The sequence below is a fragment of the Artemia franciscana genome, chromosome 10 (assembly GCF_032884065.1).
Source record: "Artemia franciscana chromosome 10, ASM3288406v1, whole genome shotgun sequence".
Taxonomy (NCBI): domain Eukaryota; kingdom Metazoa; phylum Arthropoda; class Branchiopoda; order Anostraca; family Artemiidae; genus Artemia; species Artemia franciscana.
In genome coordinates this window covers 1,191,192-1,208,872 of record NC_088872.1, presented here as the reverse complement: position 1 = coordinate 1,208,872, position 17,681 = coordinate 1,191,192, and the positions used below count along the sequence as shown (strand labels likewise).

General features: G+C 34.9%; 1 protein-coding gene across 1 annotated transcript in view; it reads right to left on the bottom strand.

Moving 5' to 3' along the window:
- LOC136031638 (protein pangolin, isoforms A/H/I/S-like) overlaps window positions 1-17,681 on the bottom strand; it is a gene marked incomplete in the record, with an annotated part of 153,392 nt that overhangs the window by 23,022 nt on the left and 112,689 nt on the right. The window contains 2 exon segments of the mRNA XM_065711281.1: window positions 2,328-2,458; window positions 15,545-15,627. Coding sequence (XP_065567353.1) covers window positions 2,328-2,458; window positions 15,545-15,627 — 214 coding nt within the window.

The following is a 17,681-nucleotide window of genomic DNA, read 5'->3' as shown; positions in this document are numbered from 1 at the left end:
CATTTGGATTGAAATTGTTGAAGCATTTCCTCATTCGAAGCTTTCCCTCCTTCAAAATTGAAGCAAAGTTAAGGGTGAGCATTAGTCTTAGTCTGGGTTAAAAAGAAATCTTAAATTAGATTCAATCGGATTTCCCACTATCGTGAAGACAACCACGAGTTTTCACGTGAGTGAAAATTCATTTCGCTTCTGTTTAAGACCTGAGTGAAAAAACTTCACCGGGAAAAAGATATGTTTAAATAAAGGGAAGGTTACTGTTGAAGAATGTACAATCAAATATACAACACGAATCGTATTATTAGTACTCTTTTTACATAGGTTTTCAAGGAGTATTTTTCGTATTTTTTTTTTAAATATTATGGAAATTTTCGCATATTCTAGCAAAAATTCACATAGCAACGTCGCTTGGTTGTTTTTCATTTATAATATTTGTCACTTGTATCTAAATCTAGCGCAAGGGAGCAGTTTCAAACATAGATTTATAATTAAATATTGTTATTCATCTTTTTTCTCTCTGTTCTGACTTTAACTATTAACTTATAAAGTAGCGCTACCTAACTTATTTGAGAGTTGGAGAACGATTTTAATTTTGAAATTCGATAGCATAAAAAATTAATTCGGCAATAATAAAAATAAATCGGAAGGGGGTGAATCAATATGAAAAAATTTTATTTTATAATTTGAATAAGAAGTGTCATGATATTTAAGAAAATTCTGACTTCCTGGGGGGCACGGGCCCTGATCAATCAATTATAATAATAATCAGCAAAATTTATTATTACTACTGGACTATATCCATACATTTTTTTAAGTTAGGTAATTAGAAAACAATACATTTTCCATGCATTTTTTTTTTTATTACTAAAACACTGGGGTTTTATATGGAGGGCTTACAGCAGTCAGATTTTTTTTCTTGTACATTGCTCTTAATTAGTAAAATAAATAATAAGGTAAGTTACGAATATTACAAATAAAAAGAATCAAAAGATATCATAATCTCCTGTATGCAAATTATCAGCTACAATAATCTGAGTTCCAGCGCTTGAAGAACCAACGACATCAAAATAAAAACATTTTTTTTTATCCCTCGGCCCATCTTAAGTTTATTCATACCTGATTACTGCAATTTTCTAAGATTTTTCTTTTGCTTGTTAAAAAATTTTGAAATTTTTAGTGCAGTGTCACATTTGTTGACAAGTTGAACCGCGAAAATAAATAAGCAAAACAAACTAGCTAAATTTGGCAATTAGTTTAAATTTGAATTTCGTCCTTAAAAATTCAAACAACAACAATCTAGAGGCAACTAAACCTTCAAAGGATAACTAAATCTCCAACTTATTGTGTTGCATATTTTCAACTTATTTTTCGCAGATTTTACCCATATCTCTTTCTTTTTATTTAATTTGGTGCCGGCTAATTCCAAAACTTGCACAACTGCACATGGAGTCTTTTTCATTAAAACTGAATTTCTGATTTTTTCCAATTTTTAAAGACAAAACTTTTATGGTTATGTCATTTTAAACCTAACCAAGTCAAAAAATGGTACTTTAAGGATAGCTCAGGGTTGTCACCTGTAGCACGAAAGCGATATTTTAGCACTATTACAGTCAATTTTTGGACTATGGCACCGAAAATCACAGCGAAACACGCAAATTTGGGCAATTGCAGCACTTTAGGAACTGACCGTAATGGCAACCTTGAGCTCAATGAGTCTACGACCTTTTGAACAAGTAGTGTGGTTCGTGTATAGGGTCTGTATTTACAGGTATCATACCAAAAAACGCACCTTGGGATGGTATTCCATGTTAATAAGAGACTGTATATATCACAGCGGCTGCAGATTCGAAATACGGTTTGTTTTTGGTTCAATTTTTGAAATTTGGTTCATAATTGGTCGAGTACGTGTTTTGGTTCAAATCGAAAACTTTTTCTTCAGAGTTGCAAAAGAGAAAAACGTTATCCCGAACATATAGCTTCCTCGAGATACCCATAAGGGAAAAAATCGACTGTGGTAATCCAAAATGGTGGTCTTTGGGTTGTATCGGAAGAGTTAGGTTTACATCCACTCCCCTTGAACAAAATCAGTTTCTGTAAAAAGTCCATAGTAGTTCAAAAGACATTTTTTAAATGTTGTTTCTAAGCACTTCTCACATCATTGTAAGGATAGGAGTCCTTCCCCTAGATGGGTCAGAAGTTTCCTAGACAACATCATTATAAAACGTCATTCTTTCGATTTTTATCATAATTTTCTGTCAAAACAACTTTATTTGGCAAAAATCAAAAATGCGCCAAAATCTAGCCGACGAATAGAGAAAAAGAGGACTTACTCTCCTTCCAAGTATTTGATTGATGGCAGCACTTTCTTTTAAGGTACATTCAGCAACTACTTTGGCTCTCATCTCTTTCATATAGAGCATGAAAGCGTTCAAAGGTTTCTTGATATGCGGCTTCTTCTTGTCTAAAATAAAAGAAAAAATATTCGTAACGTTTTCTTTAGAAAGTCAAACGCTATATATTAATGTCTAGGCTTCAAGTTAACTTCATAGACTTATTTCCGACGATTCTAAAAGTAACTCGAGAATCATGAGCTGTAAACTCTTGAAACGATAGATTATGCAATCGAGTTAACTCTGGCAAAATCTCATTCTTGTAAGCCAGTAAGAATGCTTTTTCGCAAACAAGCTTAAAATACCAAGGGCACCTAAATTCAAACATCGAAGGGCTGTTCATTCCCAAAGACAACTAAATTTTCAAAGGAAATCTACACCTTCTTAAGGTATTTGGTGACATATATTTAAAGCAAATTTTTGGTAGATTGTCATCCACATTTCTTTTCTTTAAATTTGATGTCCGCTAAAACCAAAAGTTGCATAAAGGCGTTTGGAGGGTCTTTTCATAAAAAAGATTGTTCCTAATTTTTCAACATACATATAGGCCTATTTATGAGAGGTTTTTTTCATAATGCTTAGAAGTATTGTTTATACGAATAATTAAAATTTTATATTACTTTATTAGTATAATATAGGTGTAAGCGTTTTTAAAGTAAAAAAAAAAAACAACATACACAACCAAAACAGAACTAAACTGTAAAAAAACTGAGCAAATTACATCAAAATTACAGGCAATAAAAAACACCACAAAAAATTAAGAAGATTGTCGGGAAAAAAAAACTCTTATCACCCCAGGCATGAAAACAGAAATTCATGTTTGGGAAAGGGGAACGAAAAATTGTGAGGGGGGAATAATGAAAGACAAGTTTTTCGACAATATGATTAAGAAGTGCCCAGAAATTCAAAAAAACTTGGATTTTTGGAGGAAGGGGCCAGCCCATATCCTCCCCTGCGTGCGTCTCTGGCCATCACTACCCCCCTCATATGCCTGTAAGTAATTTATGGTTTAAATGTATGAGTAATGATGTGTTTCTTAACTAATATTCTCATTTTCAGTTTGTTTTTCTGGCATTAAGGTATACACCTATCATAAATTCAGGTAAAGTAATTACTTTTTTAAAACATGTTATACTACGGTTTTAGATGCCTAGTAATGACATGTGTCCAAAGTGTGTGAGAGAAATGGCTATGATTAATTACGAAGGAACCCAAAATTATTTCAACGACCACAACAAAACCAAATAGACCTTATCCTTACTACAGCTCGAATTGTTTTAAATCTTGTTTAAATAATACGTAGAACTTCTTATAGAACCCTTCCACACCTCAGTGTAAACCTAAATTCCTAAAAATGATGGTAAATTATCTCCCTCTCCTAGTAGGCTCACTACCCTCATACCGGTACAATTCTAGTTAATTGACTTCTTGCTATCTCGGAAAGGGTTTAGGTTAGGAAAATGAATCTTTCAGGGATGGGTCTACAGGCTAAAGTATGTCCCGGGAAGGTATTTTAAAGTACCCACCCCCACTCCTCCCTCTAGAGGGCCCTGAAATTTGCCTACATGACAGGTCTGTACCTATTGAAATTTTAACAAAACAACCTTTTACCTTAATTTGCAGTTAGCAGTTGCTTTTTCTCTGTCTTTAGTTCTGAAAATGCAATTCCTGTTATTCAAGTAGAATTTTGAGCCATATCAATGTTTTTTTGTTTTGTTTTGTTTTTTAAATTTAGGAAATGATTTGCATATTTTTAAAACCTTATAAAATGGAATTGAGTAAAGTTATGAAGCTGAAAACAATTTTGTTGTACTTCAATTAAGCAGAAATTCTATTTTGCAAGGTTTCACTTTTATAACACACATATTTTTAAAGGTCATCAAAGGTCAGGGCCCTTTAGAGGGAGAAGGAGTGGAGGCAGTTGCTTTAAAATACCTTCCCAGGATATACTTTAGTCTGTAGATCCATCCCTGAAAGTTTCATTTTCTTAACCTAAATCCTTTTGGAGATAGCAAGAAGTCAATTGACTAGAATTTTACCCTCATACCCCACAAAGGCAGGAAAAATCTCTATCTTCGCCCGTGGTTTAGACCCTGGGTGTTTGATAATTTTTGCATTTTCGCAACGGAATAAGATATGTCTCTGGTTCTTTTTTCAACTAGATCTTCTTATGCCCTTAGAAGTATCAAAACATATATTCCGTACCCACTCAACTCAAACAGACCATTAGTCAATCTAAAGATAGCTACGCTAAATATCCTGCTGATCCATTTATGAAGAACATTATTATGGGATGAAAAAAAAAAAAAAAATTTTGAACCACTGGCTGTGCCTAAAAAAATACTGTTTTAAACTGCAGAGGACATAAAAATTATAAAAAAAATTGCCTCCTGGGTCCAAATTAGATCCAGTCGTACCTGAAAGTTACGATTTTCTTAGATTTTTTTTAGTTGTTTTAAAAATATGAAGGTTTTAGGGAAGGATCATATTTTCATCATTGCTGCCATTTTGATCCGTGAAAATTAATAAGCAAAACTAATTGGTTAAATTTAACTACAGTTTCTGTCTGCAAAACCCAAAGAAATTCAAACTTTCCCAAACGACAAATCACATCAGTTCCCAACGACAATTACATCTTTAAAGTGAAGCTACAACGTTTTTAACTTATTGAATGCTGATTTTCCGACCACTTTTTTTTTATTTGACATCTGCTTTCACCAAAAACTTCATAACTCCATGTTGAGGTCGCTTTAACACCTCAATTGAATACAGCTGAGATATCAACAAGACCTCTTGAACTGAATTCCAGTTCCAGTTCCAAAAATTGTAGGGAGGTATATGGACTAACAACAAGTCCTTTCACCTCTTTGACTTCTTCTTCAGAAAAACTAGCTACTGGAAGCGCTATTCTGCTCCAGTCTGCAAACAATGGATATATACGATTATGAACAATAATACACTGTTATTGATTGTGGGAAGTGCGAGTACCTGAGCTACCTGTCCCCAGCAGTTTAAGGCACTAGGCCGGCCGGTACCAATACGGCTCTTCCTACTCATTCCCGCTCTCTTCTGCACAATCAAAAACTATGGATAAATCGCGTCCCATTAAAAATTGACTTCTTCAAGCTTTAATCCTTATTAAACAATATTTCTCTTCTTTAAGGTATCAATTGCTGCTTAAATATCTTACGATCAATTTCCCATGGCAGGTTAGAATCCAGGATAGCTGTATAAGTATTTGGAATCTTAGCCAAGGAGCAGAAACGCTTAAGAGCAACAGTCTCCTCACTCTGAGCCTGGCAATCAAATAAAATATGCTGGATTGTTTCCTCTGTTGAAAAGCAGATTCGGCATAAAGGGGAATGATGTAGCTTCCAATTAAATAACAAGCTATTTAGAAGTAGGGCACCTGATTTCAGTCGGTAATATAGCACTGTATTTAATCTTGTATGAAATGGAGATAACATTAATGTACTGTGATTAACTTTGGATCTTTGCCTGATAATATCTCGTGAATTGAGGTCAGAGGAAGGACTAGGAGATAACATGGAAGCCTTTGCTGCTAGAGAATCAGCCATATCATTATATTTTATACCTTTATGACTAGGAACATGTTGAAAATAAACTTCATTTTCCTTGATCTTAAGATTAAGAAGCTGTCTTCTAATATTATATAAATCTTTGTCATTAGCAATTCTATTAATATTTTGGATCAGTAGTAATGCTGATTTAGAGTCGGAGAGACAGAGTATATTTTCAGATTCAATGTTATAATTTATAAGAGCATCCAAGGCCAGGCGGATGGCACATAATTCAGCAGACAGGATAGAAGATCCCAATGGGAGAGGAGAATAAATATTCAAATTCAGGGATGGGATACATGCTCCTGCTCCAGCTCTTTCCCTCTGGACGGATCCATCAGTATATATTTTTCTATAGTTGGGGTAAGCCTTTGAGATGTGTTCAGCCAAAATAGTCTGGATCTCATAATTAGGAATCAAATCTTTACTAATAGAGATAAGTTCTACTTGACAGCTTGGAGGACTCATTTCCCATGGGGGGGACTCAGTAAAGGGATATGCATGAAGCGAATGTTGATTCCAGTTTGGGACCTCCAGTTGAAACTGATTCCATGATGAATGGGCATTGGGACAGGCTGACTCCTCAGCAAAGGTATGTGCATATACAGCATGCTTGGCTCCATAAGCCTGGATTTGCGAGAAATACTTTATCCTTAGACTAGATGCTCTTTCACTTAGGGACACCAATCCCGACAGTGTTCTTAACTTTGACAGAGGAGTATGCTTATGCACACCCAAAGCTATTCGAATAGCAGAATTTTGTAAAGATTCAAGGATTTTGAATGAGGATGGGGGACGAGCTGAAAATATTTGAATTCCATATTCTATATTTGAACGAATATATAATTTGTAAAAATCCAAAATAATCTTTGGGTGACATCCCCACTTACTTCCAGCAAGTCTTTTTAGAATACAAAGTCTCTGAATAATCAGAGATTTCAAAGAATTAATATGTTCATGCCACTGCATTTTAGAATCCATTAATAAACCAAGTAACTTCACTGAATTGCAAAATGGGATCTCCCTTGGGAAAATTGTCAGTGGATTAGGAGGATCTAGAGTACCATTAGTAAATATAATGGCTTTAGTTTTACTGATTGATATTGGGAAGCCAAATGCTAAAGAGAATCTCTGGACTAGACTTATATCATGTTGAATAAAGCTTTGAAGAAGGTTAATATCCCTTCCTGACTTCCAAATGATCAAATCATCTGCATAAAGGCCAAATGATGAATGAGATACTTGAAATTCAGAAACATACAAGTTGAATAGAAGAGGACTCAATATTGCACCTTGAGGAAGTCCTCTCGTAATGGGGCATTGCTCACTTCTAGACTGATTTACTTGAACGTAAAAATATCTATCAGTTAGAAAAGACTTTATAAAACTTATAAAAGGATACGGGAAGTCAAGATTTATTAGGATTTCCAATAATTTATTGTGGACTACATTTCCATAGGCATTCGACCAGTCAAACAGAACAGCCATTGTGATATGTCTTTTTTTGAGGGAATTACAAACATCAATTTCTAGCCGGGTAATGTTATCTAAAGAGCTATGTCCTTTTCTGAAACCTGTTTGTTCACTAGGAAAGAGATTGTTGAATTCCAGATTTGTCCTTAAATTTTTGAAATATACGCGTTTGTATTTCCACTTAACCAATTCAAGCAATAAGATTTCCTTTTCATAGTACTTAGTTTTGAAGGATCAGATATCCTCAGATATTCCACCTTCAAATTTCAGATTTAGAATAAAGAGTTCAGCTCTGGAGTTCAGATCAGCTCTGAACTTCAGCTCCAGGTTTCCATGCTTTTTGATGTTTTTCTTTTTGCTTCCGTTCCTTAAGGGAAGGCAATAGCACCCCAGATAACATTTTAAGACAAAGAAGGTGTCCATAAATCTCGATCTGTCTCAGTGGGGAAGCTATTTTACCAAAGCCACTAATCGATTCCTCCAAGCAAAGGTTCAGAGCATACTTAAAACCTAGTGGTTAAACTAGGTATAAGAATAACAGCTTATATGATGTACAAGGTGCCACAAAGCAGATCACAATTGATGTGAGAAAAATGAAATATTTCGACAGCACCCCCCCCCCCCCATGAACAAAACATGTCCAGCTCGCTGTAAGGTTAGGGTTAAATATTATATCTCAAACAAAAAAGATTTACTGTTATTCAACACGAAAAAGAAAGGTTCATATAAATGGAACATGATCCTGTTTAGCGCCACTGAAAAGGTTAATGGCTACTAGCCCCTTTTTGGGAGACCCCCTCTTTTGGGTCCTCCCCTATCACTACTGGCTAAGCAACTTTTATAACTAAAATAAAGCGCAACAAATTCGTCGTTATTTAAATTAAATGAGCTTGCTTGTTATTATTTGTTGTACAGTTAAAATATTAGTCTAGATTCTGTACAATTACAGATGATGGCGGGAAGCTGTGGCGGTTCTAGGCTGAGCAGGGGGGGGGCAGCTGCCCTACCCCCAGTTTTTCTGGCATTTGACATTAAATGTCTTTTATTTTATATTTTTGCACTCCTATGATATGCCATCCCCCCCACCCAGATTATGAGGCATAAAACCGCTACTGGCGAGTACTGTTGGTCCTATTTAGGGCGAGTTTTCATCGGAAAATCTTTTTTTGCGTAGATGACGTTAGTGACATTGACAAGATAAATATATACAAGCAACGCCATCTATTTTTTGTCAGTATAATGATTATAGTGGTGTATTTTGGTTTCAATTAACGTATTTCTTTTCTTCCTTCTTGTACACCATTGTTTCGTCGTTTTTGTTTCGTTTTTAAATAAGTAATTAATAATTATCTCATCTTAAGGTTTATAACCCCTTAGAAAATCCAAGTTTGCGACATGACGACAACAGCCTGTACCAAAGGACGATATAGTCATATAGTTTGATTAGCTATTTTCAGATCTATCCATTAATTAAACCAAAATTATGATATTGCCTAGATTTTTCGGAGAGAAAGATCTAGACTTACTTAGAAAATTGGGAATCGTCCTATTTACAACAATTTTTAACCAATTTTAAACATATTTTTCAATCTAAAAAAAAATGTAAAACAAATCTCCAAAGAAATATTCCATGATAAAGCTGAATCTATGAAATAATGGAAGAACTGTCGTCTTTTATTGAAGTCAATAGAACAGTAGCGGTTTTAGGCCTCAAACTGGGGTGAGAGAGGGGGGCAAGGTATAAAAAAATTACAATTGCGACAGTTTCTTAGTCAATTAAGAACCTTAATAGGAGTGTAAAATATAAAATAACCATAATTTGATGTCGGATGTCAGTAACTTGCACAGGGAATAAAATATTAAGATGGACAAGGTTTTAACAGAACGCTTTTTCACGAGCAACAAATATTTATTAAAAAATTTGTCCCACAAATTTTTCTATGCGCAGCGGTATGAACTTATTACTGACAATTGATGAAGATGGCTAACAGAACGAAACTTTGCCGCTTAAATTTGCTGGTGGTATTACAGCATGAGGTTCAGAAGTTTAATTGTTTTTTTTTTTTTTTTTTTTTTTTTTTTTGGTACTCTTTTATTATTCAGAACACACTCAAGAAGTGAAGTTAGGTTAGTCAAAATGAAATATAACAAAGTATGATGAAAATATAATGCTTTAGTTTCTATAATAATATAATTTGGGCTGTATATTTGCACATTAGGGGGGGGGGGGGGGGGTTCAGCGTAAAGTAACATGACCTAACCTTACCCCACCTCTAATGTGCAAATATATAGCCCAAATTATACAAGTCGAATGAATTCTGTCACCTGTTATTTGTATTTGTGGCTATGAAACTGGTTTTCAGAGATAAAACTTCCAGCAAACTTCTCGAATATATTCTAAATAGCACGGGAGTACCTTTTTTTTCATTTGAAAATTCCCTTATAATTTTTGTTCTTGCTTAGAGCCTCTATTTACCACTTAAAATCTATTGACGTTTTAGGAGATACATTTTTTAATTTCTTGGTAAACTACGTTTCGCAACTAATGCCGTTTAAAATTCTTTTTTCTATCAATCTTAATCCCAAGGAAAATTAATTACAGGGTCCCCTTCTCGACTAAAATATAAACAAAACAAAAAACGAATCAAAGACAAAACTTGACCAAAGTGGGCAATCCCCAAGTCCCCCTGCAGCTGCAGATCCCAGGGCATTGCTGACAGAGCTGAGAGGGTTGCCCCCCCCCCTCCCCCACTATAGAAACGGCTGTGTCCTGAAGTACTAACAAAAGAATATTGCCGACAATATAGTTCGAAACAAATGAATGATTAGATAAAACTCTATCAATTTTTGGTTTGTCCTCAGCACATACTTGTTGCAAATACGCAAATATGTAGAATTCTTCAACAGAGAGATACATCATTTTGATAAACATAATGGAAGATACAGCGGTGCAAAACTTGACGAGATCAACTTCCGGAAAACCCAAAGTGTTAGGTCACCCATTTTGTTAAAAGAGACATGACCAGAATAGCAATTGCAAGTTGAGCATATTGATGTTGCAATTGCTTATAAAAAACCGGTCTAAAAAAAAAAAAACAACAGTAAGAAGGCATGTCCTATATTTGTAACCTTCTGATATAACTAGTACTTGACCAAGAGCTTAAAAAAGAAAGAAAACAATTTCGTAGCGTCGTCATTATATTACTGCAAAATCTCGCCAATGTATGCAAAAACAATGAAGGAGAAATGAAAACTTTTGAAGTAGTGGCGCCAATTGGAGCGGGGATTAAGAATAAAATTCGGGGGCGGGTAATCAAGAGCATATCCATAATTTTTGTTAGAGGGGAGGGTGAAAAAATTTTGAAACGAATTATAAATTTGTTTTTGTGTTACGTTTCTAGGAATCGGTCAAAAATGTCGAGGGGGTGGGGGTTCAAACCCGGTTCCTTCTGAACACGGCCTTGTGGGTGACAATAAAAAGGTGATACTTGCGTATTATACGGACCACACTGTTATTCTTGATCTGCTTAAGGCCTGTTTCTCTGTGTTCAATTAGATATAATCAGCTTAGCCAGAGTGAGTTAAACTCCTATACGGTGTATTTTAATTAAATATTTAATATATGGAGTTGGTTAGGTATTTAGCATAATACGGTGGTCTGCTTTCCACAATTCTCTGTTGTAGTTTCCATGATTTTGTTACTAAAGTATTATATTTTCATCAGATTTTAGTATATCCCATTTATGATTAACCTAGCTTCACTTCTTGGGTGTGGTCGGTATAATACAATTGTACCAAAAAGGTATTCGATCATTGAATAAACAGAGGCCATAAATTAGATAAATCTTAGGTTTGGGTCGAGGATGTCAGGGCTCCAAGGCATCCTCACTCCCGTGTACTTCCCTGTAATCCGCTTAACTTCGGGACATATAAGCAAACCAGTAGATAAAAAATACATCTTTCAGAAAACCACAAAATAGTTAAAAATAATAGAATTAGCTACGACAAATAAGAAGTTGTTTTGAAAGAAAAATATTGAGCTTGATTTGTGAGTTTTTGTGTAAATATGTATCTCCGATTTCTCATTTTTAAAATCGCTGGGGGGGTATCGCAGGGAACGGAGGTTCTTCTTTTCTTTCTTGATATATTTGGCAATCACTGGGCTTGGTGAGATAGTCCATCAAACAGGTCCATCATCAGCGCCACCAAAACAGATGGCGCTGATGTACAAAAAGAGGCAACTGGTAAAGATAAATAAAAAAGTTAAGTCGAACTGGCAAATAAATCCATTTCCAAACAAAGCACAAACAAAACTACCATTCAAAAAAGAAATAAAATTGAGAACAATTACGAAAAGGGGCAGATTTTAGCCCAAAGCATATATTTAAAACAACAACGGGATGTATTGTTAAATAGAAACACTAGTAAGGGTTGTTAGAAAACGGGGAGAATATTCTGACATTGACCGAAAATCAGAACATGTGTTGAGAAGCTTTTAGTACATAGCTCTGAACTTGGCGCCTCCTCCAAGCCCGTGTTCCGACGCGTAGATCGTACTACAACACCATAGGCGGGAACGCAATTTTGTTTTGTTGCATACAAAGCTTAGATACCAATATTGGTATCTAAGCTGTGCTGCCAGTTTCCTGTCTCCAGCCGCTAGCATCGCTACCGCGCACTGTGTCCCAAAAATAATTGGTATTTAAGCTGTGATATAAACCTAAGACATTTGTTTTATAGTAAATACACAATACTCTGCACAGTTTACATTTAGGCTGCTTTCTAAGGCTTGCCAATACTATAAATAAACCAACATACAGAGCTCTAATGTAACAATAAACTAAGTATACCCACTGGAAGAGATATAACCTTATTTTAAAACCTTAGTAGGGGGCATTATAAATAAACAAAGTTAAGAACAGCTTCAAATTCCACGAAGAGTCATGAACAATTAGCGCAAATATTAAAGAAAATTAAGAATTTCGAATCTTAAAAGCTTAGAAAGGACATTCCATAAATAACATATTTATTTTATTTATACTACTTTAAAGGACCAAGCTACTATCTATGGTTTGAAAACAGTTTACGACCGATAAAGACTTGGGGCAGTAAATACAATGTTTGTCAACGATAATGAGTTGACAGAATCTTATCAAATCTGACGGCACACAAAAGGAAGTTACACTTTAATTGTCCCCTCATACTATCCACACAAAGAGATGTCCCAACAGGATTTGGTATACTTCAAAGGAAGGAATTATCTTAGAGGAACGTAGTTAAAACCACAGAAAGGAACCGAGAAGGAATAATTAAAAAGAAAGGACTTGAAATTTCAGAATCAACCCAAATAATAATAATAATAAATAAATAATAGTATAGTAAGTAGTTCATGCTAATATTTAAATATTAATACTTAGTAATATAGATAACAATGATAAAATAGTAATGGATAAATAACAATAATAACAATTTAAAAGCTTTTATGTTGCCCCCCTGAACTAATTCTGAGTTTTATTTTGCTATAGGAAATGGAATGAGATCCCATTCAAGCAACAGGTTTTCAAAAGAGGCTTTAAAATTCAACAGGACTTATCATTCCTCAAAGCAGGTAGATACCCCAAAGTAAAGTAGTTAGTGCTGGTGAGCGGAAAAAGAGATGGATTTATTGAAATGCCAAGGACAGTGGAAATTAAATCTGATTGTTTGAATGAGTTAAATAGAAACCCCATAGCCATATTAATCTTAAAATTGGGGAAAATTGCAAATTCAGTTTATAATTTTAGAACCCCCATATACAGTTGTTCAGTCTTTGTTTTTATAGTAGAAGGCGCCAAATAAAAAAAAAAGTAGAGGAAAGATCAGCTAAAAAACATGTGGACCAAGCAGCTTAATGCTGTGTATATTTCCTTTGAAGCTGTAGCTGCTTATGGGAATCAATCAACTGTTAATTTTTAAGCTTTTACAGACGAAGAGTGTTTTCAAATTTTACTATTCAGTTTTGCTAACTTATTTTCACAATTTACTGCGCAACACTGACACAAAAGAGATACTGTCCTAAAAGCTTCATAATTTCTAAACAATCAAGATTTTGTTATTTTAAGGTACAAATCGACAGTGTACGGTATGTCTATGTCAGTGAATGTTTTTTTTTTTTTTTTTTTTTTTTTTTTGGTTCTCTGAAGTCACTAATATCCAAATATTATTCTTTAATTAAATGATAAGCGAAAGCCCACTAAATAAAAATATTAGATTACAATACATAAATTAATAATAGCCGAATTTATTCTTACTCCCGTCTGTGGTACTTAAGAAAATATGCATTTGGAATTATTGATAGTAATCAATCCAATAAATAATAAAAAATAAAAGGGGGGCCCAGAACTTCGGACTCCATAGTTCCAAGGTGTCGGTGCACAGCACCGACCTTGGAATTTACCTTATATCTTTAGTTTAATTTAGCTTGTGTATCAGCATAATCTAATGTGTTGGCAATTCTTCATACTCCCCCCTCAAAAAAAAAAACAACCTGAAAGCCCGAGTTGAAGTCCTAATAATAGAAACAAGGTAATTATGTGCTATTAATATAGAAGAGTATATGATCTTGCCTGATATTCTTCTATTATTAATCTTCTTAGTATTATAATAATATTATTCTTATTATTAATTCTTCTATTATTAGCCTTCTGTTTTTTTTTTTTTTTTTTTTTTTTTTTTTTTTTTTTTTTTTTTTTTTATGAGAGGAAACCGAACACCACATATCAATAGACTCGATCGTTTTCAATTCGCATGCTCATGTTGTATTTATTAAATTTAAGTAAGAAATCACGACATCAGAATTCTATTACTGTGCAAATTAAATGCAAAATAATTTGAGCGCTGATTTGTACAGCATCCAAATCAAATCAAGCAAAAAAGAACCCGTGAATTGACGCACTAATTAAATCTTACTCGGTTCTTTGAAACAAAACTCTCTAATACTTCGAAAATGTTATACTTTTTCGAAACATTTGGATATTTGGATTATTAAGCATGTGGCGTGAAGTGGCAAACAAAGTAGGGAGAAGAGGAGGGCATGTGTCTTGTAGCAGGTTTTTTGCCTCCCCCTAGATTGTGACAAGAACCTTTTTGGGGTATTTTATTGAAAATGCCCTTTTGGGTATATTTATAGAAAAGACCTTTTCAGGGTATTTTTATAGCAAAACCTGAAATACCTGACACCCTTCTAAAATTTAGAAAAATAAATTTTGCCCTTTCAACATTTTCGTGAACTGGCACCCCTGTACACGAAGGCTGTTTGTTGAAATTCGGAAAAAGTTCGATGAAACATAAAGATAAGCCTTCGAACTAAGAATACGATACTGTAAGCCAAGGCCGTATCCAAGGGTGAACTCCCACCTGAAATAAAATCCTTTCATACCCCCCCCCCAAAAAAAAAAAACAGGTCCTGGAAACGGCCCTACTGTAAGCCATCGTAAGGACAAGCCAACGCGGTCAAGCATGGATTTGAAACAAGGATGCTTTGAGGGGTTGGGTAAAATTTACTATATAATTTTGAGAGGGGTAGTCTAAGGATAGTATTAGGTAGTCATTGGTTTAGTTGGGAGTGAGAGAGGTTGGGGCAACAACTCGTCGGGACAGGAAAATATGGTGAATTATATGAAAACATGGTAAAATCCCAAAAATTTTTAGCAACATATTCTGTTACTATTTAAATGTTGCATGTAAATAAATAAATAGCACCTGGCAAGTAAAGTTCAACAATTAGGTGGTAGGGCTCTAATGAAAGAAACGTTATAATGGCTAGATCACATTTTACACACGAGGGATGATAGGTCCGAAATAACGCACCTTTCGGCAATCCATCTAAGGCCAAACAAAAAGCAAGACGTCCTCAAAGAGGTGAGAAGAGGTCCTAAGAAACGATTTAAATGATAGAAGAATTTCGTGGGATGGAGTAAAAAATAAACTTTCAATTTCTTGGGTGGAGCAAGAGCACGCAGAGCTTTGATGGCCAAAAGCTGCTTGCTGCCACTATACGTTGATAGCAGCAGTAATAATAAATACTAAATTCTGTATGAATATTAAATTAGGAATATGTTTTACCTTGGTTATTAGAAGATCCATCGAGGGGCCTTCCAGGGTCACCATTAGAAGTTGTAGGTCCTTTGTCTCCCAGTGACATAGTCCTAGAAATAGAAATCAAGTTCAAAGACACAATTAACCAAATTTTGAGCCTCTAATGGCCTTAAGTCAATAATGTGTAATTGTGACAGTGAAGCACAAGGAAATCTGTCTCTCAAATCAAGACGATGCCAACTTAGTTCAGTTTTCACAAAAGGAGCCAAATTACAAATTCTAGACACCCCCAGTTAAAACTTTTAGAAAAAAGAGCATTGAATCTTCCAGTTAAAATTTTGTCAATCCCAACGGCACAGAAACTGACATTTTTAGTATACTCAAAGGTGCACATATGTCCGACTCTTGGGGGGGGGGTCAAAAGACTTACAAAGGGGGATTTCTGGTTCATTATATCTTGCACGGTTCCAAAGAGCGCCAAAATAAACACTAAACACATCAATTCTTGTATAAAAATCATGGCAGTTAATCAAGCAAGTTGAGAATCGACCAAATAAAGATTAGGAGAAGAAAATCGATTTCATTACATTATCGTGCCCGGTCGAAACGGTGAAAATGAGACTGGCAAGTACTGGGGAGAAGTGGGAATGCCCCCCCCCTATCAATTCCATAATATAAGTAAACAAAACATAGTTTATTTTTAGGCTTAAAAAACTCAGATTCGCACCCCATCAGAAGCTGCACCCATGGGTGATAGGAGTCATACCTGTTGCTCAGTAGCTACAGCACTGTCTACCTCCCTATAAGACCCCGTCTAAAATTGAACTGAATGATAATTACCGCAGAAAAGCAATGAGGATGAAGAGCTAAAATGAAAAATGAGAAGAAGTGTTGAACATATTTTGATTCTGCGGGGTCATGTTTTGTATGAAATTATTCGGTACCTGTATGATATAGCCCCAACCGATCAAGTTGTTCATCAATTGACGCATTGTAACCGGCTTTTGTTTGTTTCTTTTAGCTTAGCGTGACAGAAAACAAAGATAAGTGACAAAATAGATGGGAAATATATAATTTGGGGTATATATTTTCACATTGGGGGGGGGGGGGGTAAAGTATTTGGACCTGGTAAAGTTAGAAAACAATTCTTAGTTCATTATTTAATAAGATTGAACGTCAGAAAAACAGATTCTACTTAGATCAAGAATATTGGGTCGGGACTTGGTCATACAAGTACCAATTATTCCATATACTTGTAGATCCCTCCATTTATACTTCAAAATGTTCAGTAAGGTTCAGAATTGACCGGAAACCGTCAAAAAAGAAGAAGAAGAAAAGGAACAATTTATTTACATTCTTCTCACCGATCCAAAACAAAGAGACCCTGGCATCTGTGAAAAGGAGAACCGACATCCGCTTAGACAATTCGGGGATACCTGCCAACATCTAATGCCGAATAAAAAATTCCCAGTTGGAAATGTTTTGACAGGAATCGAAAGCAAAGTAATAGAAATGAGATTGTATTAATTACGAGGGAAAGGTCTGTAGTCGAACATAATTGAGCGGGACATAACTTGTTTTATTTATCTCTTCTGGACTTTGTGGAAGAAGAAAATACATTACCTGACAGTATTCACAACAACACATTTGAAGAAGAAAGAGGATCGCTAGAAATTACTAGATCACGAGAAGATATGAATCACGATTGGAACGTCTCGAGCACTATCGAGGAGGAAATAACTTGTTTGGTTTATTTTTATTTTAAGGAACCTTACTCTTTCATTTAATATATATTTCAAACGTGTTCGGTTCTGTTTCGCTTTTCACATGGTCTGAAATTCGGTGGCTAGAAAACAATATTCTTTTCAACTACGAAGTTGAAAAAGAAAGAATCATAAACGCCCCCTTATGAAAGGCGTTTACCAGTGACAGTATATGTTCTAAACTGAGAAATTGCATCTCAAAATTGGTTTTTCATTAGCAATCTAGACAAGTGGTTCCCAACCAATTTTAGGACATACCCCATTTAGGCATTTTTAAAATCCTCATGTCCCTCATGACTTTTTTTGTATGCGCCTGAAAGAAGCTTAAAATGCTTCTTTCAGCATTACGACCCGTAATATTTTTACGGGTCGTCCTCTAGGCATATTTTATACTAATGAAA